Source organism: Symphalangus syndactylus, chromosome 11, assembly GCF_028878055.3.
Source record: "Symphalangus syndactylus isolate Jambi chromosome 11, NHGRI_mSymSyn1-v2.1_pri, whole genome shotgun sequence".
Lineage (NCBI taxonomy): Eukaryota > Metazoa > Chordata > Mammalia > Primates > Hylobatidae > Symphalangus > Symphalangus syndactylus.
This window is the reverse complement of record NC_072433.2, coordinates 53,099,782-53,127,767: the sequence shown is the minus strand read 5'-3', so window position 1 is coordinate 53,127,767 and position 27,986 is coordinate 53,099,782. Positions and strand designations below refer to the sequence as shown.

At 52.6% G+C, this 27,986-nt stretch overlaps 2 protein-coding genes across 4 annotated transcripts; one reads left to right on the top strand and one right to left on the bottom strand.

The window, feature by feature from the left end:
- Positions 1–585: 585 nt before the first annotated feature.
- SLC5A2 (solute carrier family 5 member 2) lies at positions 586–8,307 on the top strand. Of its 2 annotated transcripts, XM_055298159.2 has the most exons (14): positions 586–764; positions 2,195–2,266; positions 2,341–2,445; positions 3,250–3,414; positions 3,691–3,796; positions 4,847–4,927; positions 5,057–5,286; positions 5,570–5,705; positions 5,921–6,028; positions 6,160–6,310; positions 6,418–6,586; positions 6,661–6,876; positions 7,643–7,769; positions 7,848–8,307. In XM_055298159.2, the coding sequence occupies exons 1-14, from the start codon at positions 630–632 to the stop codon at positions 8,072–8,074; spliced, it is 2,028 nt and encodes a 675-aa protein (XP_055154134.1). In that variant the 5' UTR covers positions 586–629; the 3' UTR covers positions 8,075–8,307. The 2 variants fall into 2 exon arrangements, with proteins under 2 accessions (XP_055154134.1, XP_055154132.1); XM_055298157.2 differs by having other exon boundaries at positions 601–764; positions 7,643–8,307.
- On the bottom strand, positions 7,027–26,006 carry RUSF1 (RUS family member 1). Of its 2 annotated transcripts, none has more exons than XM_055298160.2 (13): positions 25,646–26,006; positions 25,340–25,454; positions 18,224–18,269; positions 17,040–17,072; positions 16,849–16,954; positions 14,408–14,509; positions 11,416–11,486; positions 11,153–11,337; positions 11,017–11,074; positions 10,513–10,583; positions 9,733–9,876; positions 9,545–9,622; positions 7,027–8,472 (listed from the first exon to the last, which is right to left on the bottom strand). In XM_055298160.2, the coding sequence occupies exons 1-13, from the start codon at positions 25,943–25,945 to the stop codon at positions 8,375–8,377; spliced, it is 1,407 nt and encodes a 468-aa protein (XP_055154135.1). In that variant the 5' UTR covers positions 25,946–26,006; the 3' UTR covers positions 7,027–8,374. The 2 variants fall into 2 exon arrangements, with proteins under 2 accessions (XP_055154135.1, XP_063468847.1); XM_063612777.1 differs by having other exon boundaries at positions 11,153–11,331; positions 25,646–25,996.
- Between the last annotated feature and the right edge of the window lie 1,980 nt (positions 26,007–27,986).

Here is a 27,986-nt window from a genome sequence, read left to right as displayed (position 1 = left end):
ACAGGCTGGGTACTGAAAGCTGAGTAGGAGTTGGCCGTTTGGGAGACAGGGAAGTGCTCTAAACAGAAGACACAGTTTGTGCGAGGATTTGGTGGGGATAAAAATATCTGGTCAAAAAAAGCAAAAAGCAAAAATCTGGGCTGGGTAGGTTAAAGGAGTGGGAAGGGATTTCTGATTTCCTCTAGATTTGGTTTGGAGAAGCAGGGGGAAGGATGAGTGGGAATTGGGGCATGGCCAGGGTTGGAAATCAGGCTGAAGAGCTTGTACTAAGAACTATGGAGGGTTTCTGAGGAGGGTGAGTCAGACTTGGATTTGAAAATGATTCCTCTGGATTAGTTAAATCCAGGGGTGTTGGCTTAGCTAAGAAGGAAACGATGCATTTTTAGGGAGTAAAAGAGGTGATTTTGAGCCTGCAGCACAGGGGAGAGGGCGGAGGCTAAGGCCCAGGAAGGAGTGCTCTTGAACTTGGAAGGGGCCAGCTCCCCAGGACCAGCCTTCAGCCTTGATATGACCTGATTCAGCTAAACAAAGCTGGGGAGCGGGAACGAGACCTGGGGGACTTGTCGGCTCAGTGCCCCTGAGGTAACCATTAATCCTTCCCCTGGGGGAATCCAGGGGCTGGTTCCCGGATGGGGCAGATCCTGGGGAGAATGGAGGCAGGCTCGGCACCAGAGCTGGGGGCCCAGAGGGCCCTGATTGACAATCCTGCTGACATCCTAGTCATTGCCTCATATTTTCTGCTGGTCATTGGCGTTGGCTTGTGGGTAAGAAGTTGGGGGGTGTGCTGCTGGTGGCTGCTGGCTTCGGGGGCCTGGGGGAAAAGTCTCGGGGGACCCTAGGTGGGAGAATGATGCTTGGATCTTTGAAGGAGAAACCTAGGCCTGGGGGCAAGCAGGTCTTTGGAGGTTCTCAGGGAGGCCCAGACAACATTCCTTCCTTGTCTTCCCACTTTGGGACTGTGCTAGCTAAAGGGGTCCATGGATTTTCATCAGGGTCAACATTCTAAATGGGGTCTCATTCCCCTGGCCACATTGTGGCTGACCAGCAGAAAATATTCAAGGCCCCCAGGAAGGTCAAGCTAAATCCACACACAATAAATCCTGGGGAGTTGGGATGGGACTAGTGGCTCATACCTGTAATCCCAGCACTTTGGGAGGCCAAGGCAGGGGGATCACTGAGGCCAGGAGTTTGAGACCAGACTGGCCAACATGGTGACACCACATCTCTTTTTTATTTAAAAAAGTATTTAAAAAATTATTTACTTTTAAATAGAGAGGGGTCTCACCATGTTGCCCAGCCTAGTCTTGAACTCTTAGGCTCAAGCAATCCTTCTGCCTCTGCCTCCCAAAGTGCTGGGATTACAGGTGTGAGCCACTGTGCCTGGATGAGACCTTGTTTCTTAAAAAGAAAAAAGAAAAGAAAGAAAGAAAGGAAAAATTAGTCAGGCATGGTGGTGTGTGTGCCTGTAGTCACAACTACTCGGAGGCCAAGGTGGGAAGATTGCTTGAGCCCAGGAGTTCAAGGCTGCAGTGAGCTATGATCACGTCACTGCACTCCAGCCTAGGAGACAGAGCGAGAGCTTGTCTCTAAAAAGAAAGACAGATGTGGGGCTGGGTGCGGTGGTTCATGCTTCTGTACTTTGGGAGGCCGAGGCAGCTGAATTGCTTGAGGCCAGGAGTTCAAGACCAGCCTGGCCAACATCGTGAAACCCTGTCTCTACTAAAATACAAACACACACACACACACACACACACACACACACACACACACACACACACACACACACACACATAGCTGGGTGTAGTGGTGGGTGCCTATAATCCCAGCTACTTTGGAGGCTGAGGCATGAGAATTGCTTGAACCTGGGAGGTGGAGGTTGCAGTGAGCCGAGATCACAGCACTGCACTCCAGCCTGGGCAACAAGAGCAAGACTCTGTCTCAAAAAATGAAAAAAAAAAAAAAAAAAAGAAAGAAAAAGAAAAAATACATGAAAAAACTTGGGGAATTGGACACTGGGATTAGAGCCTGGGTTGCCCTGAGTGTTTGGGAGGAGTTGGGTGTGGGAGTGCAAACGATCAGGGAAGCTTGGCTCGTTAATCTTCAGCCAGAAACAAGGCTGAGGAATGTGTTGAGGTGGCTGATGACGTCCAAGGCTGTGCCCCAAACCCAGGTCTCCCCCGCCTCTGTCTCCCAGTCCATGTGCAGAACCAACAGAGGCACTGTGGGCGGCTACTTCCTGGCAGGACGAAGCATGGTGTGGTGGCCGGTGAGACGGGCTGGGCCGGGAACGGGAGGGGCCTGGAGAAGCAGCCCTGCTCACTCCCTCCTCTGGCCACCCAGGTTGGGGCCTCTCTCTTCGCCAGCAACATCGGCAGTGGCCACTTTGTGGGCCTGGCAGGGACTGGCGCTGCAAGTGGCTTGGCTGTTGCTGGATTCGAGTGGAATGTGAGGCCCTCTTTTTTCCAATAACCCCACCCCCAGTGAGAACACCTGGAAGGGTCACACCTTGGGGAAACTCCAGGAAAGGGGGAATGAGACTGGCAGTGGGACTTCCCAACTGCGGGGTGTGGCTGGGCTGGGAGTGGAGGTCATACATCCAGCCAGGAAGCAGAGGGGTGCAGGGGTGACCACTGTCGGTCCTGCTCCTGACTTGCCATGTGAGCCAGTCTGCACCAGCCACTGCCTCTGGGAGCTTCCATTTATTCCTCTCTGAGTGGGGTGAGCAGCCTCAAAGCCAGGGAAGCACCTGCTCAAATGTGCTCTGAAGCTGTGGTCTGTGAGGAACTCGGGGCCAAGTTAAAGCCCTTTGCAGAAGTGAGGAGCAGGGACAAAGCTCTGGGACTAAGGCTCCTGTTGTAGGGGAGATTGGGCTTTGAGCTCAGAGCTTCCTGGAGGAGAAGACTGCTGAGCTGATCCTTGAGGGACACAAGGTTTGGGTGGCTTTGGCTCAGGTCAGTCTGAGGGGTCTATGCTGGGGTTCATATCTAGATGATCATAGGGACAACATTGGGAAAAACGGGCCAGAAGTGATAGCCTGGGGAGAAAAGGAGGGCTCCAGTTAAGAGCCCAGAAGGGTGTCAGCTCTGTTCCTTGGTGCCCAGGGCCCCGGGGCCATCACCTGCAGTTGTCCTCTGGGCCCCAGATGTGGCCCTTCCCAGGGCCACTTGCTTGGAGTAGCACCTTCACAAAGAGGTCAGATCCTCAGGGATGGGGGCAAGCCACCCTCAGCGGCAGTACTGCCACCCGTAGGCGCTCTTCGTGGTGCTGCTTCTGGGCTGGCTGTTTGCACCCGTGTACCTGACAGCGGGGGTCATCACGATGCCACAGTACCTGCGCAAGCGCTTCGGTGGCCGCCGCATCCGCCTCTACCTGTCTGTGCTCTCCCTTTTCCTGTACATCTTCACCAAGATCTCAGTGAGTGCCTGTGGTGGACGCAATTGGGCCCTGGAAGGGCGGGGCTCGAGTGGGGTCTCTAGAGAACCCTGGAGGACGTGAGACCTAGGAGAAACCACTGCGAGGGTTATGATGATGGAGGCAGAGCCTGCAATGAATGTCTCCGGGGCACCAGCCACAGTGCTGGGACCTGGAAAAATGGAGGGAAGCTTTGAGGCTAGTAGGGCATGGCCTGGGCAGGAGGTGGGCTGGGGACACTACCCTGGGTCCTGACCTGGCACTTGCTCCTCCCCCAAGGTGGACATGTTCTCCGGAGCTGTATTCATCCAGCAGGCTCTGGGCTGGAACATCTACGCCTCCGTCATCGCGCTTCTGGGCATCACCATGATTTACACAGTGACAGGTGCGAGCAGGGGCTTAGGAAAGGGAGTGGGCCTGGGACACTGCTGCCAGCTGTGGCCAGGGTTTAGGGAGCTGCCAGAGGAAAGCAAGCTGGAGAGGTCTGGAAGTGTGGTGTGGTCCAAGCAGGAGAAGGAACTAAATCTTTGGAGAGCAAAGGCTTCCTCTCTTTCCACTGTCTCTTGGATTTTGACTGGAAGTTCAGAGAGAGAAAGCCATGCTGGGCTTGAGTGAGGACTATGAGAAAAGGAAGATTTAGCAGCTCTTGCCTGCCTTGAACACCTGGGAGAGCGCGCCTGATGAGTCTCCAAGATCTCTGGCCAAACCCAGTGTGGTTCAGAGGGACCTGGGGTGGGGCCTGAGGTCAGATGCGGACCAGAGTAGGCAGGGCTTGGTGCCAAGGCCCTCTTGAGGGGACCCACCTCCAGAAGGAACGTAACTGAGTATTGGACCTTAGAGAATCATCCTCTCCTATGATGACACAGAAAAAACTGGGGCCGGCTGGGAGTGGTGGCTCACGCCTGTAATCCCAGCACTTTGGGAGGCCGAGGCGGGCGGATTACACGGTCAGGAGTTTGAGACCAGCCTGGCCAACATGGTGAAACCCCATCTCTACTAAAGATACAAAAAATTGGCTGGACGTGGTGGCCCGCGCCTGTAATCCCAGCTACTCGGGAGGCTGAGGCAGGAGAATTGCTTGAACCGGGGAGGCGGAGGTTGCAGTGAGCTGAGATCCACCATTGCACTCCAGCCTGGGCAACAGGGCAAGACTCCAACTCAAAAACAAAAACAAAAACAAACAAAACTGGGGCCTAGAGGGGGCTGCTAGTGGGGGTCCTGCAAGTGGGCGCCTGGCCCTAAAACTCAGCCACACTCTGCCCGCCAAGCCCTGCTTGTTGGTGCCTGCGTGCATGAGCCCCGAGAATAGGCTATCGTTTTGAAATTTATTCTCCAGGAAGGGGAACTCTTTCAAATTCCCACAAAGACGCCTTATTGCTAAGGCCAGCCTGTAACACAAACAGCTGGGCTGTCCCCTGACCTCGGCCTGTTGCAGGAGGGCTGGCCGCGCTGATGTACACGGACACGGTACAGACCTTCGTCATTCTCGGGGGCGCCTGCATCCTCATGGGTTACGGTAGGGGCTCGCCTACCAGGGAGGGGCGCGGAGGGCTTGGTCGCGGAGCTCTCGGCCTGCGCGCGGGGCCGTTGCGCGTCTCCGGTCTGAGGGTCCTAAGGAGGGTCCCCTGACGGCCTTGCCCGGCAGCCTTCCACGAGGTGGGCGGGTATTCGGGTCTCTTCGACAAATACCTGGGAGCAGCGACTTCGCTGACGGTGTCCCAGGATCCAGCCGTGGGAAACGTCTCCAGCTTCTGCTATCGACCCCGGCCCGACTCCTACCACCTGCTCCGGCACCCCGTGACCGGGGATCTGCCGTGGCCCGCGCTGCTCCTGGGACTCACGATCGTCTCGGGCTGGTACTGGTGCAGCGACCAGGTGCGAGTATAGGGCTGCGCCTGCAGTGAGGCCGGGGCGGAGCCGAGACGGGCGGAGCCTGAGTCCCTCCCCGCCTTCCTCACAACGGTCTAAGGCGCGGTCTGAGGGGAGGGAACCCCTCAGGTTGGTGCTAAACCAGACGGAAGGCTCCATCTGCTCCAAGCGTGCAGCTGAACTTGGGGCACTCACGAGCCAGAGGCGGGGCACATATTAGAGCGGAACGTGGCGCGGGGCGGAGCCAAGGGGAGGCCCGCACGCGGGCAGCTGAACGCCGCTCCCGTAGGTCATCGTGCAGCGCTGCCTGGCCGGGAAAAGCCTGACCCACATCAAGGCGGGCTGCATCCTGTGTGGGTACCTGAAGCTGACGCCTATGTTTCTCATGGTCATGCCAGGCATGATCAGCCGCATTCTGTACCCAGGTAACGTCCGCGTCCCTGCCCCGCCCCTTTCCTGTGCCAGCGACCGGGCGCCCGTCGCCCAGTTCCGTCACCCTCCTAACACTCGGGAGTTTGGGCGCGGAGTCCCGCCTCCCTCCGGGGGTCGCACGCCTCCTCTGCTGGGATTCCCAGTCCCCACCTCCTGGGATTCCCAGACCAGGCCCCGTCCTAGCCGCGCGGTGGCCTCTCTCTGGCAGACGAGGTGGCGTGCGTGGTGCCTGAGGTGTGCAGGCGCGTGTGCGGCACGGAGGTGGGCTGCTCCAACATCGCCTACCCGCGGCTCGTCGTGAAGCTCATGCCCAACGGTGAGGGCGGCCCCAGGCCACAGGCGCAAGCTCGCTGCGGAGCCCGCTGCTGGGAGGGGTCGTCCCTCGCGCAGCTGCAGCCGCCCTGGACCCCCAGTGGCCCCAGCCTCACGGCTGCCGTCGGCCCGCAGGTCTGCGCGGACTCATGCTGGCGGTCATGCTGGCCGCGCTCATGTCCTCGCTGGCCTCCATCTTCAACAGCAGCAGCACGCTCTTCACCATGGACATCTACACGCGCCTGCGGCCACGCGCCAGCGACCGCGAGCTACTGCTGGTGGGACGGTGCGGCCTGGGCTCCCCTCCTCCCCAACGGATCAGCCCGGGGCGGGGGCTTGCGCACCTGCAGGGGAGCCCAGGGTCCGGGTTCGATCCGACGGGCTCCGCCGCAGGCTCTGGGTGGTGTTCATCGTGGTAGTATCGGTGGCCTGGCTTCCCGTGGTGCAGGCGGCGCAGGGCGGGCAGCTCTTCGATTACATCCAGGCAGTCTCCAGCTACCTGGCACCGCCCGTGTCCGCCGTCTTCGTGCTGGCGCTCTTTGTGCCGCGCGTTAATGAGCAGGTGAGCCGCAAGCGCATGGTGACGGCAAGGCTGGGCTTGCACATCCTGAGCAGGCTGACCTGTTTCCTTCGCAGGGCGCCTTCTGGGGACTCATCGGGGGCCTGCTGATGGGCCTGGCACGCCTGATTCCCGAGTTCTCCTTCGGCTCAGGCAGCTGTGTGCAGCCCTCGGCGTGCCCGGCTTTCCTCTGCGGCGTGCACTACCTCTACTTCGCCATCGTGCTGTTCTTCTGCTCCGGCCTCCTCACCCTCATGGTCTCCCTGTGCACCGCACCCATCCCCTGCAAGCACGTGAGTGGCCGGGTGCCCCAAGCAAGCACTGTGGGACACAGCACCTGCCCTCTGCTTCCTGGAGTGCCCAGCGGGGAGCACCTGAATTTCTAGACTGAGGGTTGGGAATGGGCTGGGGGTCCAGCTGCAGATGCAATTGCAGAGCAAGAATTTTTATTTAAATACATTTATTTGAACCCGCCTGGAGGAGGCTTGATGTTGATGGGTTGGTGATTAAAGCCTCCCAAAGCCAATCCTTGGCATGGCCTTTGGGACTCAAAACACAGGATCTGACTAGTGGGGCACAATACCATCTTGAATGCCCACAAAAAGGTTTGGTTTTGTTGCCAAAGGGCAGGTGGCTCCAGGCAGGGCTGATGGTGGCAGGGTGGGGTGAGGACAGGACAAGAGATCTGGGTGTGGAAGAATGCCCGGGATTCCTCAGCAGCAGGAGGAAAGGGTGGGAGCACACAGGCACAGAACACTGTGAGCAGGACTGCCAGGCCAGTGTCACAAGCGCTACCATGTGGGTATAGACAGACCTGAGCTGATAAAGCTGGGGGAGCAAGGCCAACGGCTTTAAACACAAGCTCAGGGGTTCGGGGTTTATCCCGAGGGCACAGGGCAGCCATGTAGGGTGGAGTTGGCATGAGTTGAGCCTGGGCTGGGTGCGTAGACTGGACAGAGGTGGGTAGGGCAGGCAGTGATGAGCTGGTGTGCAAGAGACTTTAGGGCCGGGCGTCGGGGGACAGAACTCCCACCTCGTCCGTGCTCCCACCCTCCCCAGCTCCACCGCCTGGTCTTCAGTCTCCGGCACAGCAAGGAGGAACGGGAGGACCTGGATGCTGATGAGCAGGAAGGCTCCTCACTCCCTGTACAGAATGGGTGCCCAGAGCGTGCCATGGAGATGAATGGTAGGGCACCATGCCGGGAGGTGGGGCTGGAGGAGCTGAGTTCCCGCAAACTAACTGCAGGGCCTCAATTTCCCTCAGAGCCCCAGGCCCCGGCACCAAGCCTCTTCCACCAGTGCCTGCTCTGGTTTTGTGGAATGAGCAGAGGTGGGGTGGGCAGTCCTCCGCCCCTTACCCAGGAGGAGGCAGCGGCAGCAGCCAGGCGGCTGGAGGACATCAGCGAGGACCCGAGCTGGGCCCGTGTGGTCAACCTCAATGCCCTGCTCATGATGGCAGTGGCCGTGTTCCTCTGGGGCTTCTATGCCTAAGACCAACTGTGTTGGACACCATAAGCCACAGCCTCACAGGAAGTGGGGGTGAGGAGCCTGCAGTGCTCCTCAGAAAAGGGGAAGGAGCAGTGGGGTGACAAGGTCCTGGCTCCCCTTCTCCCGGCCTTCCTCTGCCTGGGGCCCACTGCATCTGATTGGCAGTCACTTCCCATGAGGGCGTGGCCCACCTGCTGCAGTTGCCCTAAGGAAAAATAAAGCTGCCTTTCCCCATGTCCCGCTGTGGCCAAAGTGTCCTTGCTCCAGGTTCCTGCCCTGGGCTTGGGCCTCCATCTGGGCTGCTCACAAGACCTTCTTTTCGGGAGACAGAATCCATGTGGCCCTCCACTCATCCACCTCTAGCTGGTGCTTCTCGGTCTTCCAGCCGGCATCTTGCAGTCCTGGGGAGAGATCATGGGGTGCTGCTGGGAATGCTGGGGACAAGGGTAAGGAGAGGCACAGGCTGGGTGCAGGGTTTGTGCATACTGGGGCTCCCACTGCCTCTGCTCGGTGAGTATGGCATAAAATGGGGCTGAAACCACACCTGGCTGCAGCAAGAATTCATTGAAATGGCACACAGAAGAGCGCTGGGATGGAACAGGTGCCAGACAAAACGTCCTCATCAGCCAGTGTGAGGGCCTCCCCGCTCCAGCCTCCCATTTTCTACATGTCAACTGGGATTACACAGACTGTCTACACTGATACCACTTCAAAGACCATTCTAAGCTCTCAGTCCTATAAACAGGGAAACTGAGTCCCAAACAGGATTGCAGGGAGAACCCATCTTTTTTTTTTTTTTTTTGAGATGGGGTCTCTGTCACCCAGGCTGGGGTACAGTGGCACAATCTGGGCTCACTGCAACCTCTGCCTCCTAGGCTCAAGTGATCCTCCCATCTCAGCCTCCTGACAGTCCCACAGGCGTGCATCACCATGCACAGCTAATTTTTTTATATTTTTGGTAGAGACAGGGTTTCATCATGTTGCCCAGGCTGGCCTTGAACTCCTGAGCTCAAGTACCTGCCTGCCTTGGCCTCCCAAAGTGCTGGGATTACAGGTGTGAGCCACTGTGCCCGGCAGTTTTTTTTTTTTTTTTTTTTGAGAGAGGGTCTTGCTCTGTCACCCAGGCTGGTACAATCATGGCTCACTGTAGCCTCGACCTCCCCCAGTTCAGGTGATCCTCCCACCTCAGCCTCCTGAGTAGCTGCAACCACAAGAGCAGAACCATACCTGGCTAATTTTTGTATTTTTTTTGTAGAGACAAGGTTTTGCCACGTTGCCCAGGCAGGGTCTCAAGCAATCTGCCCACTTAGGCCTCCCAAGGCACTAGAATTATCGGTGTGAGCCGATAATTCTGCACCAGGCCCAAGAACCCAAGTCTTTTACCTTTCAGGTGGAAGCGTGGGAGTGGCAGAAGGTGGGGCCCCCAGGGACAAGGCTTCAGGGGCCAAGCAGCCATGGGCTGAGGGATGTTACCTTTCAAGAACTTTGGGAACAGCATGTCCAACACTTGGTGTGTCTCCTTGACGATGACCCAGCTCTCTTTCTTAGGACCTGGGTATGGGGGTGCAGAACCAGAAGCTCTGTGTCCTCCAGCAGGACAGAGTTTGTCCTCTCTCCTCCCCACCCTGAGGCATCAGCAGTCTAGATCGTGAGGCACTTACCTGCCTGCACCCGGTTCCTCAGCTCCTCCAGCTCTGCTGGAAGGGGTCCATCTCCCTGCAGGGCCCCAAGCATCAGCCCATGTGTGGCGGCCCTTAGGATGTTCTTGGGGCCTGCCTTCTGGTTCAGAACTACCTGTACCTGGTCTGGAGGGACCCAGAGACAGACTGGTATCAGGGAAGGGCCACCTCCCAAACCCCTTCTATCCCATCACCCTGCTTCCCCTGTCTGCCCTGAGACCTTGGCCTGGCATGGAAGGCCAGCACCTCACCCCTTCCTTTCCAATTCATCTCCTGTTGCTCCCCAATGTTCGGGCCAAACTGACCAATTTCCAAATACAATTTCACAGCAGCTCACTGGGCTGGGTCTCTTTTGCATTTCTTTAATGGCTAGTAAGAATAAGCGCCTTTTCACACTCAACCAGCAGACCAGCACACTCAAGGACTTGTTTACCCAAGAGGAACCCAGGATGGAGAGAAGGGTGGTTTCCCAGGGACAGCAAAGGTCATAGCCTTCCTAAGAGTGCTGCAATGTAGCTTTACAGTCACATTATTTGATCCTCATAAAAACACCGCAAGGAATAAGGCAGGTACTGTTAGCTCCGTTTTACAAAGCGGTGAAGTGAATTTCACTGGGGCATTGCAGCTGTAATTTGAACAGTCTAGAGCAACCCCCAGAACAGGCAGCCTCCAAACTGCCCAGAACTTGGGGACCTGGGTTGGAGGAATGAGAGGCTGACCCGGGAGGGTGTGTTTTAGGCTGGGAGAATGAGGCACACTCACTTCGTGACTGGTCCCAGCAGAGAAGGTAGGGTTCTTGGTGCCCCTCAACCAGCTGCTGCAGCTCAAAGACACTGTGGGGGAGAGGACAGTGCAGTGGGGGTGGAGGACAGCAAAGGCAGGCAGGCATGCCCAACCAGCCACTGAACAGCCACCCACAATGAACTGAAACGATCCAGGCTTCACTCAGGTTCCCTCGCTTCCTCTCTCCCTCAGCCATTACCCACACACACCAAATCCATCCCTTCTTCCTGTATCGTCATCCAACTTCCCCATCTGCCCATCCTTCCTTCACCCATCGAACACATCTCTTACATCTGCTTCATGTTATACACCCTTTCCTTCCTCATACACCCACACCAACCCCACATCTGTTCAGCAGCAATGAAGAACCCAGGACAGAGTGGTGGGGCCTTGCCAGGGAGGCCAGTGTGTAATCAGAGTGAGGGGTGTGTACGGGGAGTGTGGGTGGCGGTGGTGATGAGCGGGAGATGCTAGGCCACTCACCTGGAGACCAAGCGGTGTAAGGGGACCCCCAGGGATAGAGACGGAGCTGGCCAGAAACCTGTGGGAAGCTGGGGTCAGGACGCCTAGGCAGTGGGAGAGGCTGAGACACAGGACCCGAGACCAGGGGCAGGGTCACCTGTCCACAGCGGCTCCATGCGATTGGCTGCAGTTGGGTCAAGTACCTCTCCCCTCTGAAGGTAGTGCTTCAGGACCAGCCGGAGCCGGCCTTCGTTCAAGGTCTCCATGACCAGGGCTCGGACCGCGCGGTAGTTGGCATAGATGTGGAGGGCAGTGAGGAAGAAGAAACATCCAAGGCTGAAGCTGGGGTGAGAGAGTGAGGTAGCCGAAGTGGGCAGAGGCCCAGCTGGGGCTCTCCTGCCCACCCTGTTTCCGGCTTACCCAGGGCAACCTGAAACCAGAGGGAGCATCAGGAGGCTGACCAAGAGCCCCGCCAGGTTCACCAGCGTCTCCTGGAAAATGGCAGAGGGAGTAGGAGTTGGAAGGTGCCCCTCCAGGCCAGACTGAGTACCCCTGAGTGCCTTTTACCCCATCCTCCCTGCTCCACAACCTCCCAGGGCTCCCTACTGCAATGTGGGTAAATTTTTAGTTTTTGGTGGGTGAAATGTCATTTAAAAGATGCCAGCTTGAGGTGGCTCACACCTGTAGCACCAGCACTTTGGGAGGCTGAGGTGGGCAGATCACTTGAGTCCAGGAGCTTGAGACCAGACTGGGCAACATAGTGGGACTCTATTTCTACAAAAATATTAAAAATTTGGTGGGGCATAGTGGCTCGCGCCTGTAATCCTAGCAATCTGGGAGGTCGAGGTGGGCAGATTCCCTGAGCTCAGGAGTTCAAGACCAGCCTGGGCAACATGGTGAGACCCATTGTACTTTTGTAAAAATACAAAAAACTAGCCGGGTATGGTGGCGTGTGCCTGTAGTCCCAGCTACTCAGGAGGCTGAACTGCTCGAGCCCGGGAGGTGGAGGTTGCAGTGAGCTGAGATCACGCCACTTCACTCCAGCCTGGGCAACAGAGCAAGACTGTCTCCAAAAAAGAAAAAAAAAATTAAGCCATGATTGCACCACTGTACTCCAGCCTGGGAGACACAGTGATACCCTGTCTAAATACATATATGTTTATCAGTTGCTTTTTTGCCCAGGTAGGTGCCCTTGGAATACCCTTGAACACATCTTCTTTGTCTTGCAAGTCACCAGAATAGACCCACACTCAGGCACTCACTAATGTGTTTTTTTTTTTTTTTTTTTTTTTTAAAGAGCTAGGGTCTCGCTGTGTCACCCAGGCTGGAGTGCAGTGGTGCAATCATAACTCATAGCCACCTCAAACTCCTGAGCTCAAGTGATCCTACCACCACGCCTCCACTAATTATTACTGCATTTTTTGGTAAAGATGGGTCTTGCTATATTGCCCAGGCTGATCTTGAACTCCCGGGCTCAAGCAATCCCCACCTCAGCTTCCCAAGTGCTGGGATAACAGGCATGAGCTGGAATAACTTCTGTTTACTGATTTTAAAAAGTTGACTGCTCCCCTCCCACCAAGCTCCTTTGGTATGCAATAACTGGCAGATAAATTTGCAAAGGGGTCAAGGAACCATCCGGGAAGAAAAGGAACAAGACCCACACCTCTTCCCTTGTGTATCAATGTTAGGAGAACACTCTGATGGCTGGATTGAGATCACCCTAGGGGAAGGGACCCCAGGCTACCTGCCCCCAACTCATCATGAGGGAAGAGTCTGGATTGGTGCCCCTGACTACTGGGCTCCCAGGGAGGGCTGGTCCTGGCACACAGAGGACCCGAGACTGGAGAGCTGTTCTCACTCTGCCCTCCTGGAAAAGGCGTATGCTGTGGGAATAAAAGCTGTGGGTGTGGCAGGAAACTGGGAATCAGGGACCTGGGGAGTTCAGGAGCTCCTCCCTCCCAGGTGGGAAGAGTCATTTCCAGCGGCCACATCCAGTGACAGAAAAGCTGCATCGGCAGAAAGCTGGGGTCTGCTGCGGGACTGACACATTCCTAGGTTAGTTCTGGATACATCCCTGGCTCTGTGGACTGAGGAAGCCCTGGGGTCTTGGGAAAAACGGCTTGGGGTTAGGGGGAGGGCTGGGGGCCAGCGAGAGAACAGGAGAGGGACACCAGGCATGGAGCTGGGAGTCCTGTGGTGAGGGGCCTGTGCTGTGCTTCCTTCTTGCTCCTTAACAGCCTGTGGACTTAGGTTCAGAAGAGACAATGGGTGGAATGAGCCCGAGCGTCCTGAGAGAAGGGACTTCCCCAGGGGTCCCCAGGGAGATGGGACCTCTCCATGCTTTATTTCTTCATCTGTACTAAGGCAACTGTGAGCATTTACTGCACATGCCCACTGTGAGAATTTAAAGAGTTCCCAGAAATGAAATACTTGGCACATGGTTAGGGCTTAGTAAATATTAGCTTGGGTTAAGATTATTGAGCCAAACAATGGAAGAGAAGGCCAGAAAGTAGGAATGCATAGAACAGCAGTTTCTAAATTGCTTCAGTGTCAAAGAAAACCATCTCACACTTCTGGGACTTCCCTGGGCCTTAATTTCCTCATCTGTAAACTACGGATGAAGTAGTACCTACCTCAAAGGGTTGGTGTGAGAGTTTGTTTGTTTTTGAGACAGGGTCTTGCTCTGTCACCTGGGCTGGAGTGCAGTGGGGTGATCATAGCTCACCGCAGCCTCCACCTCCTGAGCTCAAGGCTGGGACTAGAGGTGTGCACCACCACACCTAGCTAAAGTTTCTTTTACATATTATGTAGAGATGGGGTCTCGCTGGGTTGCCCAGGCTGGTTTCAAACTCCTGGCCTCAAGTGATCCTCCCATCTTGGCCTCCCAAAGTGCCAGGATGACAGGCGTGAGAGTTAAGTGATGCAGTGCACGTAAGCACTCAGCATGGGTTTGTAGAGGTCTAATCCATGCAGAGTTTAGCCTTAGGGGTGTCCCTACCCCAATTCCAGGCTCCCTGGGGTGGGTAGTGGGGCTGAGCCAGCAGGCCTGCTAAACTGCTGAGTGGAAGCCCCAGCCAGTGACCCAGCAACCCCATGTGCTGAGTACCTCTGACTTGCCAATTGCCTTGGCATGTGGGGCCTCATGTGATCAGAACATCCAGCTTGCATGGTGGGGTCTGGAGAGGGCAAGGCTGAGGGCTTGCTCTCAGCCACACAGGTGGCGGGCAGGGCCTGAGATCAGCTCGGACTTGCTGCCACCAGAGCCCAAACCCCTACTCCTGCTTGGGTGTCTTGAGTCAGCAGGGAGCACCCACACTTCTTCCTGTGTGTTCCTGGGCCCTCCAGGGCACTCAGGGGCTTCTCTCCCCTTCCCCTCCCCACTCCACGTCCTCCCTCCAGCTCTGGCACTCACCTGGCTGCTGTCCTTGGCTGACACATCGGCCATGTTGTTCCTCCGAGCCTGGTGCACGGTCAGGGCAGCCCGAGTGGCCCCACCCGCAACACTCACAATGCACTGGGTGGGGAGGGGAAGAGAGAAGGTTGGCGGAGACACGTGTCCTGGTAACACAGGCATTCAGACCAGCTGGAGAAAACCTGGCTCCGGCCAAACTCTGAATGTTGTCCTTGGTATCTAGTTCTCACCTTGATGCCCCCTAGGCTCAACTTCCCTGTCCTGTTCTAGGAAACTGGAGTCCCGCCTGCCACTACCACCTTGGGGACTGGCCTCACAGAAGCTCAATTTCCTTCCCCAAGGTGGAGGCCCAAAGATCATTCTCAGCCCAGAACTCCCAGCCCTCCAGCTCCTGCTTTGGCTATACCCTCCCCATTACTGGCGGGAGGCTCAGGCTGGTTTCCAGCTTCATGCTTACATCTGCCTCCTGTAACTCCTCTACTCTCCTCCTGCCCCAGTTGAAGCTGTCGAAACCTACAATGATGGCCCTGACCTCCCAGGGAGCCCAGATCTCTCCCTCTGAGATCGCAGGATAAAGCTCATCAAGGAGGGTCACTGGTCACCCACAATCATCCCGAGTTCATCAAAGCTCTTTTACTTATTACTATTTTTATTTATCCTTAGTTTTTGAATAGAGACAGAGTCTCCGTGTGTTGCCCAGGCGGGCCTGGAACTCCTGGGCTCAAGAGATCTTCCCACGCGAGCCTCCCAAAGTGCTGGGATTACAGGCGTGAGCCACCGCCCCTGGCTGAGGGCTCTTTTAGATGCCAGACATAGACTAAGGTGCTGTGATACAAGTCAGACCCAGGCCCTGCCCTCATGGAGCATATAGATCAACAGATAATAAATAAACAAGTTAATATGCAGGCAGAGGAAACAGTCTGTTCAAAGACGAGGAACGAGGGACAAAGTGCGGGCGAAGTGGCTGGCAGGGACCTGACCACGCGGAGCCTGGCAAGCCTGGTGAAGGTCTTTCCCTAAGAGCAATGGAGCAGCAGAGTGACCTGATTGCTTTCCTCTTTGAAAGGATCACTGGGCTGCTCTGAGAGGGGAGCAGCAGGGAGGCTACCTGGGAAGCAACGGTGCTCTCTCAGCAGTGAGAGGTGGTGACAGGAAGATGGAGGAGAGAATGGACTGGAGATTTTGAGGAGGGAAAAATAACAGAACTGAAGGTTCAGCTGAAGGTGACAGATAAGGGGAAGGGGGAAGAGGAGGAGGTGGCAGTGGTGGTGGCGGCAGCATGGATGACAGCCAGGCTGGCTTCTCTTAGTGCAGCTGGGGATGGAGGTTGTGGAGAGGGGAACTCTAGAGAGGGGTCTTAAGAGGCAAGCTCATGGCCCTGTTCCATTCCCTTGTTGGACAGATGAAGAGACTGAAGTCCCAAAGGCAGAGTTTGAAGCAAAAGCCAGATGGCACAACCCTCGGTCCACAGCTACAGCCATGCTTTTCTCTGAGGTTTCCTATCCTGTTTAGGGGTGCTCGTAGCATTTAGGCCTGCAACCAGGGAAGCTAAATGTCCTCTACCACAAGGAACCGTTGCACCCCAAATGCTAGCACTTATGGAGAAACACGGCCCTAATGTGATTTTAAGTTGACACATGGGCCTTGGAATGGGTCTTCCATTTTCTTGAGTTTCTCCTCTGGGCCAGGGACTTAACTCTGACAGGATATGCTCTTTACTGAACCACGCCAGGCCTCAGTGTCCTCATTTGGATGAGACCAACCTGCAAGGGTTGTGCGGGCAACAGCTCGGCATGAGGAAGAGTGTGCTTGAGCCCCGCGTGTCCCCCAGCTCACTGTGCGGTCTGTGCTCCATCTCCACCTCGCCTCCAGACCTTAAGCTGTGCTGTTTCTTTTGCCTGGAACACCCGCCCTGCACCTTAAACTCCATCTTCAGGACCCAGGCTCGGGAGAGCTCTTCCTACACTCCCTGACCAGGCTGGAATCCCCGCCTTACCCTCTTGCAGGCCCCTACATTTCTCATTTGAAATACCTGTACCTATAATTCCACAAACACTGGTGCAATTATGTGTGGTTTCCTTTCAAAGATGGGGGGCCCACATTCTGTGCCAAATATGCAGTAGGCACTCAATAAATACTGTACTGAAAGAACCAAAGAGAAGTCAAGGAAGCTGGTTCCAAAATATCAACATTGGACAACCCCTTCTAGGTCTCAGCTCGGAGCTCCCTCCCCAGTCCTGTGGCTCTGGACATTGCCTTACACTTTCTGGGGCACTAGACGCTGTCTGGCTGGAGGAGGGTCAGAAAGGATGGTTGGGTTCGAGTAGAAACATCTGAACTTTCTTATTCTTCTTGACGTGGCTTAAACACAGAGCCCAGGTAAACTCACACACTACCAAGGCAGGTGTCTTGGGCAGATGGGTGTCCCCACAGGCGGCTACCTTGGCCAGGTTGCTGGTGGAGACGGTCATGGTGAAACAAATTGGGTATACAGGAGCCATAATCTCAAGGAACATAGCTACGTCATTGAGGATGTCCGCAAAAAGCCTGGGGAGGGATCAGAGGTTAGAGGTCAGAGGTGGGAGACTTTCATAATGGAAGACTCTCCTCCCCCGTCCCCGCCCCTCCTCACCTCCACTGCTTGGCATTGCAGTCCAGTTTGCTCCTGTTGGGGAGGAGAGGTTGTTGTAATTTGGACTTAAGAAACACATCCTATGGGCAGTGTGGGGAGTCTTGGACCACAGTAAAGTCTGAAGAGCTCAGGAAAACCCACATCCCCAGACAGACATCTGTCCCCACAGCCGGTCACTGCTACTTAAAATGCCACCATTAGCTGGGAGGACCTTCAGTGACTGACTGACCACCTAGTGTCTCCCACTTATGAACTCACGATTTACCAAGGAAAAACCCTGATTGTGTTGTGGCTGCTCCCCAGCCTCTGTCAGTCCTTGGAGGGAGGCTCTTCCTAGGTTCCTCTGCCTCTCTCCATTCTTCTTGCTTTAGACTGAGGGTACCCAGCGAGCGTATTTTGGACTAGTAAACATCACATTGAGTGTGTAACCCTGCATGTTACAGACAACTAGCCCTGATAGGGGATATGATTTCCCTGGATCACATGGAGAGTTGCGGAAAAGGCTAAGAGAGCCAGGCTCCGACATCCAGGCCTAGGGTACTTCTGTTACACAACATCGTGGATGGCTACCTCACCTGTCCTTTTCGTCAGACAGTGACTCCCTGCCCTGTGCACAAACACTTGGAAACGACTTCTCTAGGGACCCAGTGGCAGGAGATACTGCAGCCCCAGCCCAGCTCACGATGTGCAGCATTAGGCCCGAGTCTCAGTTTGAGATCTCCTGGAGGGAATGGGAACATTCTTGGGAGAGGTATCAGACAATAATGAGATCCTGAACACATGGCCTGGTTGAGGGTTCTGCCCAGTGAACTGCCCAATACCATGGAAAGCACAGGCTTCAGGTTCAAATCCCATCTCGCTAGTTATAAGCTGTATGGTTTGGGCAGGTAACTTCCCTCATGCAGGTGTATTTCACATTTATGAAATGTACACATCCAATCCCATCCTACAGAGTTGCTGTAAGGATTAGAGACAGCATACAGAGGCTCAGGGGGCACAGTTACAGCTGTTAATGGTGGCTAGTGTTTACTGAGCCATTATGTACGATGCCATGGGCATTAAGCACTTTGCATAGGTCATCTCATGGAACCCTTACAACCACAATTAATGGCAATACTATGACTATCATTACTACCACCACTGGGAAGAGTTGCCAGAGTTGCTGGCTGGGAAGACAAACTCACCCTTTCCACCAGGCAAAGATGATGCGGCCCAGCATGCCAGTTGAATCTGGGGGAGAGAAGGCACAGGTAAGGAGCAAGGAAGAGGCGTGGGAGTTGTGGGGCCTGACAGACCCTGGCACTGAATTGGCCAATTCACCGAGTCACTGCCTTTGGGAACTCAGTCTGGTACTAGAAGTTGTGGACAGTCATAGCTGCATAATGGGGTCAGAAGTGCCTACACATAGCAGTTCCTCAATATGTCCCCTAGGAGACATGGACAAGAAATGTTCTTTGCAGAATTGTTCATAACAGCAAAAAACATGGTAATAATGCAAATGTTGACTGACAGAATACACAAATTCTATTATATTCACCCAGAGACATTCTTTCATAGATGAATACTACTATTAAACTCTTGCATGAAAATAACTCATGAAGACCACATACAGCACAGTTTGTAAAGCTCTAAAATTAAAACTAAACAATACAGCACTTAGGAATATTTACCTATTTAGTAAAACTATTCAAAAAAGCAGGAAATCTTAAGTGGAAATTCAAAGGTTATTGCTAACCTAGTCTAGCTTTTAGGCTGGGCAGTTGGCTCACAGATGGTTATTATGGGATAAATAAATAAAAGGATTTGGGCTGGGTATGGTGGCTCAGGCCTATAATCCCAGCACTTTGGGATTACAGGGGGTTTGGGCCCAGGGACCGCTTGAAGCCAGGAGTTCAAGACCAGCCTGGGCAACACAGCAAGACCCCATCTCTACAAAAAGTAGGAAAGAAATTAGCCAGGCATGGTGGCATGCCTGTATTCCCAGCTACTTGGGAGGCTGAGGCGTAAGGATGGCTTGAACTCGGGATATCAACGCTGCAGTGAGCTATGATCATGTCACTGCACTCCAGCCTGGATGACAGAGCAAGACCCAGTCTCAGAGGGGAAAAAAAAAAAAAAAGATTTGAATTGCAGCTGGGGTTGCACAGCAGAGGGACAGGCCTTCTTAGGCTGGGCAGAGTAAGAGAAGTCTCTGGAATCAGTGGGACCTTCGTTTGCACAACAAATGCTTTCTGGCTACCTAACTCTCTCTGCCAGGTACTTCATGACCACAGTGACTGAGATGATTCCAGGGTCAAAATCCAGCCAAAGAGCAGATAACAATCAGTACAGAAAACGCTGATTTAGACCAGGGATCGGTAAACTGTTTCTACTCCCTGGTTTTGGAAATAAAGTATTACTGGAATGCAGCCATGTCCATTTGTTTACAGATTGTCTATGGCTGTTTTTGCAAGACAATGGCAGAACTGAGTTGCTGCAACTAAGATTATAAAGCCTGCAAAGCATTAAGATCTGGCCTTTTACAGAAAAAGTTTGTCAATTTGGACCATCCATTATACAGAGAGTAGCACCCATTAAGCCTGGCAGGAATATCTTAGAACGAGACACCTGAGAGGGACTTATACAGTGGACATGGGAGAGGACAGATACCATGGGGAGAGGATTCGTACTTGTCTGAGCTTGAGGGCACTGACCCTGACGTGGGGATGTAGGAGAAAGGACACTACGTTATGGGAATGAGGGCTGGGAGCTTCCCACAAAACATAAATGCAACGACACGGGCCAGCCCTCCCATTCTCCACTGAGAGCAGATGCATTTTCCCCTTTCCAGAGCCTTCTTGGGCACTGAGTCATGCTTGCCCACCCTAGACTTGAGGGAAATCAGTAAGCGCTCCGGTGCACACCTGAAATACCTGTGCCTTTTCATCTTCACAATGATCCTGAGACTTTGGGAGGGATCATTCCCCTTCACTGAGGCTCCCATTAGATTGGTGAATAAAATTGAGGCATTTTACAAGAAAATATGGATTTCCAGCTTCTCTGGAAGAACCTGAAGACATGGCCACACTGGGGCTGCCCTCTCTCACGGCCAGCATCAGCTGGGGCTACCTCACTGAAGGAAAGCATGGGTCTAAGCTACTGTCATCTGGCCTGCTTTGTTTCTCCATTTCTGTCCTGACTCTGGAAGTAACACCCAACAAGATGGTTTTACAGGCCTCCCATCACTCACTTTAACTTCTTCCCTTCAAGTACATTATATTCTCAGCAAAATCATCATTGTGCCAGCCACCACACCTGGCTAATTTTTGTATTTTTAGTAGAGATGGGGTTTCACTATGTTGGCCAGGCTGGTCTCAAACTCCTGACCTCAGGTGATCCACCCGCCTTGGCCTCACGAATGTTGGGATTATAGGCGTGAGCCACTGTGCCCACCCAGACTCTATTTTTCTTTCCTTTGGCTACACACTTGTATCCACTCAGGTGTATACCCTCCTTGGGCCACCTGACAGAAAGGGAGCCTATTCTACCTTTCCATGGATCATCAGAGGCATTTACAGGACAAATGATATATATACTCCCTAGCATCTGAGTCAATACTGTCCACTAGAATAGAAAACTTAACTCCCACTTGCATTTTTTTCCTCCTCATTTACAACTGGCCAACCTGTAAGATCTAGAAACATCTGAGTCCTAATAAGGAATCAGCTGACCACAAATTGTACTTGGCTCCACTTGAAATTTTTAGCTGGCAAAAGAGTGTGGTAGTTAAGAGTGGAACACAGGAATAAGTCCGCCTGGGTCAAAATCATGGCCCTAAGTGACCTTGGACAAGTTACTTAAACACACTTTTGTCTCCGTTTTTCCATCTAAAAAATGAATAATGGCAGCTAACTAATATGGCTGCTGCAGAGATCAAGACACAGACACATATTACATGTAACCGTACAAAATGTGTGGCTTAAGGTAGGCTGCCAAAATATTAGCAACAAGTTTTATTACTATTGCTACTCATGACAATTAGCATCATGTTCCACTGATAGGTAACTGAAAATGATCGCATCAAAAAATTCCAAGTAAGTTTCTCATATGAAGCTCTGCACAGAAATTTCCCATGTTTGATGAAAATGAGCTTGTAAAATCCTAATTGAGAGCTTCTTTTACTATCAATAACAAGCCTTATTTATTTTTTTAGAAGGAGTTTCGCTCTTGTTGAGCAGGCTGGAGTGCAATGGCGTGATCTCGGCTCACCACAACCTCCGCCTACCAGGTTCAAGTGATTCTCCTACCTCAGCCTCCTGAGTAGCTGGGATTACAGGCGCACACAAACATGCCCGGCTAATTTTGTATTATCAGTTGGCGGGGAGGGGGGGGGTGGTTTCTCCATGTTGGTCAGGCTGGTCTCGAACTCCTGACCTCAGGTGATCCACCTGCCTCAGCCTCCCAAAGTGCTGGGATCATAGGCGTGAGCCACCGCACCTGGCCAATAACAAGTCTTTTAAGTAGATTTTTCATCCTTTTTCTTTGAGACAGGGTCTCAGTCTGTCGTCCAGGCTGGACTACAGGTGCCTGCCACCACGCCTGGCCAATTTTTGAGTTTTTTGTCAGAGACGGGGGTTAAACCATGTTGGCCAGGGTGGTGTCCAACTCCTGACCCCAAGTGATCCACCTGCCTTGGCCTCCCAAAGTGCTGGGATTATAGGCGTGAGCCACTGCACCTAGCCTTTTGTTTTTTTTTTTTCATATCTTAAAGTGATCTTGATTTTTCTTAATAACTTGTCTGAGCTAAAGGTTTAGCGTTCCTTTTTTGTTTTAGACAGGATACTGCTCTGTTGCCCAGGCTGGAGTGCAGTGGCACTATCTCGGTTCAATGCAACCTCCACTTCTTGGGTTCAAGTGATTTTCCTGCCGCTGCTTCCCGAGTAGCTGGGATTCCAGGCACGTGCCACCATGCCTGGCTAATCTTCGTATTTTTAGTACAGATGGCGTTTTACCATGTTGGCTAGGCTGGTCTTGAGCATCTGACCTCAACTGACCTGCCCACCTTGGTCCCCAAATCCCACAGTGCTGGGATTACAAAGATGAGCCACCATGCCCCGCCAAGGTTAAGCATTCCTAATCCAAAAACCTAAAATCTGAAATGCTCCAAAACCCGCAGCTTTTGGGAGTGCAGACATGATGCCACCAGTAGAAACATCCAATGGTGAAATAGCACAAACTGTTCTTGTAAGGAAGAGACCGGACTGTTACTGTGTCTATGTAGAAAAGGAGGACATAAGAAACTCCATTTTGATCTGTACTAAGAAAATTGTTTTGCCTTGAGATGCTGTTAATCTGTAACTTTAGCCCCAACCCTGTGCTCACAGAAATGTGCTGTATGGAATCAAGGTTTAAGGGATCTAGGGCAGTGCAGGATGTGCCTTGTTAACAATATGTTTACAGGCAGTATGCTTGGTAAAAGTCATCGCCATTCTCCATTCTCGATTAACCAGCGGCACAATGCACTGTGGAAAGCCACAGGGACCTCTGCCCAAGAAAGCCTGGATATTGTCCAAGGCTTCCCCCGACTGAGATAGCCTGAGACGTCGCCTCGTGGGAAGGGAAAGACCTGACTGTCCCCTAGCCCGACACCTGTAAAGGGTCTGTGCTGAGGAGGATTAGGCGAGACATGCTGGTGGCAATGCTGCTCTGCTACTCTGCTACACTGAGATGTTTGGGTGGAGATAAGCATAATTCTGGCCTACGTGCACATCCGGGCACAGTACCTTCCCTTGAACTTATTTGTGACAGATTCCTTTGCTCACACGTTTTCCTGCTGACCTTCTCCCCACCATCACCCTGTTCTCCTGCCGCATTCCCCTTGCCGAGATAGTGAAAACAGTAATCAGTAAATACTGAGGGAATTCAGAGACCGGTGCAGGTGTGGGTCCTCCGCATGCTGAGTGCTGGTCCCCTGGGCCCACTGTTCTTTCTCTATACTTTGTCTCTGTGTCTTATTTCTCTTCTCAGTCTCTCGTCCCACCTGATGAGAAATACCCACAGCTGTGGAAGGGCTGGCCTCCTTCAGTTCTGAATCAAGGCAATCGTGGTAACAGTGACAATGAAGAGGATGTTGTTAATACTACAGAAAAAGTGCCTACAGACAGCACCGTGAGGATGTGGGAGGGGATTATTGAGGCACTAGAGCAGCATACATTCACAACAGAACAAGAAATCAGGCAGTTTATAGAATCCAAGAGAGACTTCTAAGATAGAAACCACAGTTGATGAGGCAGACTCTGGTGGAAACATTTTAAAAAGCCACCCAGCAGAACACTTCCTCATCCCTAGAGGACCCGCTTCCTGTCCTTCAACGGCTTCTAATGTTTCTTCTCACCTTAAAAAAATAAAATATGGTGTCTAGTAACCTTTTCATCAAAACAGCTGAAGACTGAGAGCCTGCCATTTTTGTTGCTGCTGCCATGGTTCAGAAGCTGATACAGGTGTTCTGGTGACCTGCTGTGCTGCTTAGTTACCCTGAACACACAATTTCTCACTGTATTAGTGGTATATCATGTTTTATACTGTTAAATGCTTATGTGTGAATAGGTATTAGAAAATGACTGCTTCTTGGTAGCATATACATTCAGAGTCAGGAACGATGGGGACGTTAACCAACCAGATTGTCCATGTGTGGCTGAGACAGTGACATCTTTGCTTTCTGATGGATCAATGAACACAAAGTTTGTTTCATGCACACTATTGAAAATATAGTATAAAACTGCCTTTAAGGTATGTGTATAAAGTATATATGAAACATAAACAAATTTCATGTTTAGACTTGAGTCTCATCCCCAGCAAATCTCATTATATACATGAAAATATTCCAAAATCCCAAAAAAATTCCGAAGTCCAAAACACTTCTGGTTGCAAGCATTTTGGATAAGGGATATTCAATCTGTATAGGCAACATGTTGGTGACATCACATGAAAACAGCAACTATTGACCCAAGCTCCAAATGCATTCCAAAAATACGGCCAACAAGCCGGGCGCAGTGGCTCACGCCTATAATCCCAGCACTTTGTGAAGCTGAGGCAAATGGATCACCCGAGGTCAGGAGTTCGAGACCAGCCTGGCCAACATGGTGAAACTCTGTCTCTACTAAAAATACAAAAAATTAGCGGGGCAGGGTGGCACATGCCTGTAATCCCAGCTACTTGGGAGGCTGAGGCAAGAGAATCACTTGAACCCGGGAGGAAGAGGCTGCAGTGAGCTGAGATTGTGCCACTGCACTCCTGCATTCCAGCCTGGGTGACAGTGAGACTACGAGTCTTAAAAAAAAAAAAAAAAAAAAAAAAAAAGAGATGGGGGTCTTCCTATGTTGCCCAGGCTGCCTCAGCCTCCCAAAGTACGAGGATTAAAGGTGTGAGCCACCGTGCCCGGCCCAGTTTTCTCAGTCTTAATGGTAAAGGTGTAAACAGGAGGGTCTTGTTTTCTCAAAAAAATCCAGAGAGGCTCACAAGGGATGTGGCCAGACAGATGCTACCAATGGAAAGAGCTTTTCCTTAGATCTGATTTATCAGGTGGATGCAAATGTAATTGCGGGTTTTCCATTACCTTTAATGGTAATAATGACAAACCCCGCAATTACTTTTGCACCAGCCTAATAAATACCCTCTGGGAGCAAGAGTGAAAGACAAAGGACAATGGCAAAAGCCATGGGGACGCCTCGTGTAGCGCATGTAACAATTTCCCTTTTCTGTTCTATTTCCCTCTCTGAGTGGCATGGTACCAAACTGTACTTTTTTTTTCCTTAAACAATTTTTTAAAAGCTGTACACATTCAGTAGATAGTCACTCTATTATTTACAGCATCATCTGGTATCCTAGAGCACACACAATACCTTCCATTCTTTCCAGGCTCTCCTCTCTCCTTCTCAGGACCAACTATATCTTTTTTTTCTGGAGCTCACCAATTTCCCCTATCCTGGGCAGCTGGCAGTTTTATTCAATCAATTGCATTCTTATGCAATCTTCCGCAAAGAGAATAGGGATAAAGGGGAGGCGACGGGATTTGGGATCCAGATGATTGAGACTCAGAAGTCTGTGTGGGGAATGAAGTGCGGCTGCTAGGCTGGTGAGTGGGATGAGGGTCTTCCAGATGTGGGAAGTAAGACTGGGTTACAAAGCACCGCTCTAATCACTGGGGAGACCTGCCTGAATTCTACCTAATGGGGCACGAGTCCATACATCTATACACATAAGAGCCCAGCGAAGGCAGGGCTGACAGCAGCAATACGTGAAGCTCCAAGAGTGCAGCTCACCTTTCACGAGCCAGGTGGCCGTGGCAGCTGAAACAGTGGCTTTTGCGTTCCCCACCCCTATGCCCAGCAAGACTGCCTGGGTGGCTAGGGAGCCGGAGAGGCTGGAAGCAAAGGCCTGGAGAAGAAAACAAGTAGGGTGAGAAGCGGGCGTAGGAGCGTGGCGGTCTAAGTGCCTTCATCTGTTCCTGCTCTTGGTGTATGCGGCATGTCAGACCCCCCCCCCCCCCCCGAGTCTCAGTCACCCGTCCATTACTGGGGAGGGAGGAGTGGCCTGCACTGTCCCCTGCCCCAGACGACCGAGCTGACCTGCACGGAATCCCACAGCTGGTAGGGCAAGTAGTCCGGGCTGACGCTATCAGGAAAGCCCTGCGGCAGGAACACGGCCTGGAGCCCGGAGAGGGGCGGCGAGGAGGCCCCGGGTGCCCCCACTTCGCCCGCATCTCGTCCTTCGGGTTTGACCGTGAAGGCCCTGGAGAGCCCCCACCAGCGCCAGCCCCCGACCTCCCACTGCAGGCTCCCGTCCGCGGCGGAGCGGCAGCCCTGTGCCTCCCCGGAGCCGAACTGCTCGGAACACAGTGGGGTCTCCAAACCCGCGTCGTCAGCCATGCCGAGCTTCTGGGTCCCAGCCCCGCCCCTGCCGCCCGGTGGACGTGGCAGGCAGCACTTCCGGCTGGGCTACGGAGGCTGCGGAGGGACATTCTTCACGAACAGCTGCCGGCCGCGGCGTCCGCCGCGCAGTTAGGAAACTGACTGTCCCTCTCTCCGGCCTCAGCGCCGCTTCGGACGCCCCGGCACCGGCCCCTGTTGCTTTGTAGCACTCTGCAGCTGGGCTGCAGGCGCCGTGGGCCTCCGCCAGTTGTGTTCGAGACGCGGTTCGGCCACAGAAGTTTTAGCTGTGTGACGTTGGGCAAGTCAGTGGCCCTCTCTGGGCCTCAGGTGCCTTTTCTGCTGTGAGACCAGCGACTGCATTTTTAACCCTGATTTTATCCCTAGATCTACCCAACACATAGTAGGTGCTCAAAAGATATTTATGAGTGAATGAATGCGTAATGAGAAGAAATTGGACCAGATGAGGCCCTGTGAAGCTGCTTGGGTTTTTTTGTTGTTGTTCTTTTTTTTTTTTTTCTCTTCTGAGTGTCCCTGGCCTGGACTAGAAATTCTCCATCCTTCGGCCTTCTGCGAGACTGCAGGAACATTGCTTTTGAAGGATGCTAAGGAATCCGAGGGATGAAAAAAAATCAAGAGATTGCAATGATGTCACAAAACAAGGAAACAAGGCAGGAAATTCTTGTGTGTTTTTTGCGGGAGAGAGTCCATGAAATTGGCGGGGAGTCCAAAGAGGGAGTGTTTCTGTCCTTGGAACTCACATTTTCTTCTTTCCATTTCTCCTCTTCTTCCCTTCTAGTGCAGCTTATTCACTCCGAAGCAGAAATTTGCCAAAAAACATCCTCTTTTTATCAGAAAATAAAATATCCTGGTTTCTTAGCCTGGCATTCTTGGATCCGCACAGTTTGATCCCAACCGACAACTCCTTACTTGAAACTTCAGATTCTCCCAAACCGTCACCTTTCTCGTGGACTTAACACTGGAAGGCCCTTCTACCCCGCTTCGCCTTATCTCACACAAACACAGTCTCTCTCAGACTGAGATAAACTTGAACACTTCTTTTCTTTTCTTTCTTTCTTTCTTTTTTTTTTTTAATTTTGGGTTTCAAAATACAAATGACCTAATCACAACATTTCTGTAATGTTGTCTAAATTCAGGTGCTGGTTTGAATAGAGGACAAAAATAAAACAAGGTTTGAAGACTAAGTACTTTAAAAACGTATTTACTTAAATAGAGGCAGGGCCTCCCTATGTTGCCCAGGCTGCTCTCAAACTCCTGGCCTCAAAAGTGATCCTCGGGCTGGGCGTGGTGGCTCACGCCTGTAATTCCAGCACTTTGGGAGGTCGAGGCAGGTGGATCACTTGAGGACAGGAGTTCAAGACCAGCTTGGCCAACATGGTGAAACCCCATCTCTACTAAAAATACAAAAATTAGCTGGGCGTGGGGGTGGCGTGGCCATAATCCCAGCTACCCGGGAGGCGGAGGCAAGAAAATCGCTTGAACCGTGTAGTTTTCATTAACTCCGTGTTTGTTATCTCTTTTTTACCAATGGTTTGCCAGTTTCTTCTACAAATACCTGTTGCTACTACCTATTATGTGCTCATTGGGATAGTGAGCAAAAACAAACAAGGGTCTTGGTCTTCTGGAACTTATATCAGGGAAGGATATTGATCAAATCATACAAATAAATGCAAAGTTGGAACTATATCAATTGCTGTAGAGGGGTACATGCTATTTAATATGAAGACTTTTAGAAGGAGAATTGAGCTAATCAATGGAATCAAGGGAAACTTTTTTTTTTTGAGATGGAGTCTCCCTCTGTCACCCAGGCTGGAGTGCAGTGGCGCAGTCTTGGCTCACTGCAACCTCCACCTCCCAGGTTCAAGTGATTCACCTGCCTCACCCTCTCGAGTAGCAGGGATTACAAGCATTCACCACTACGCCCAGCTAATTTTTGTATTTTTAGTAGAGACGGGGTTTTGCCATGTTGGCCAGGCTGGTCTTGAACTCCTGGCCTCAACTCGTCTGCCTGCCTTGCCTC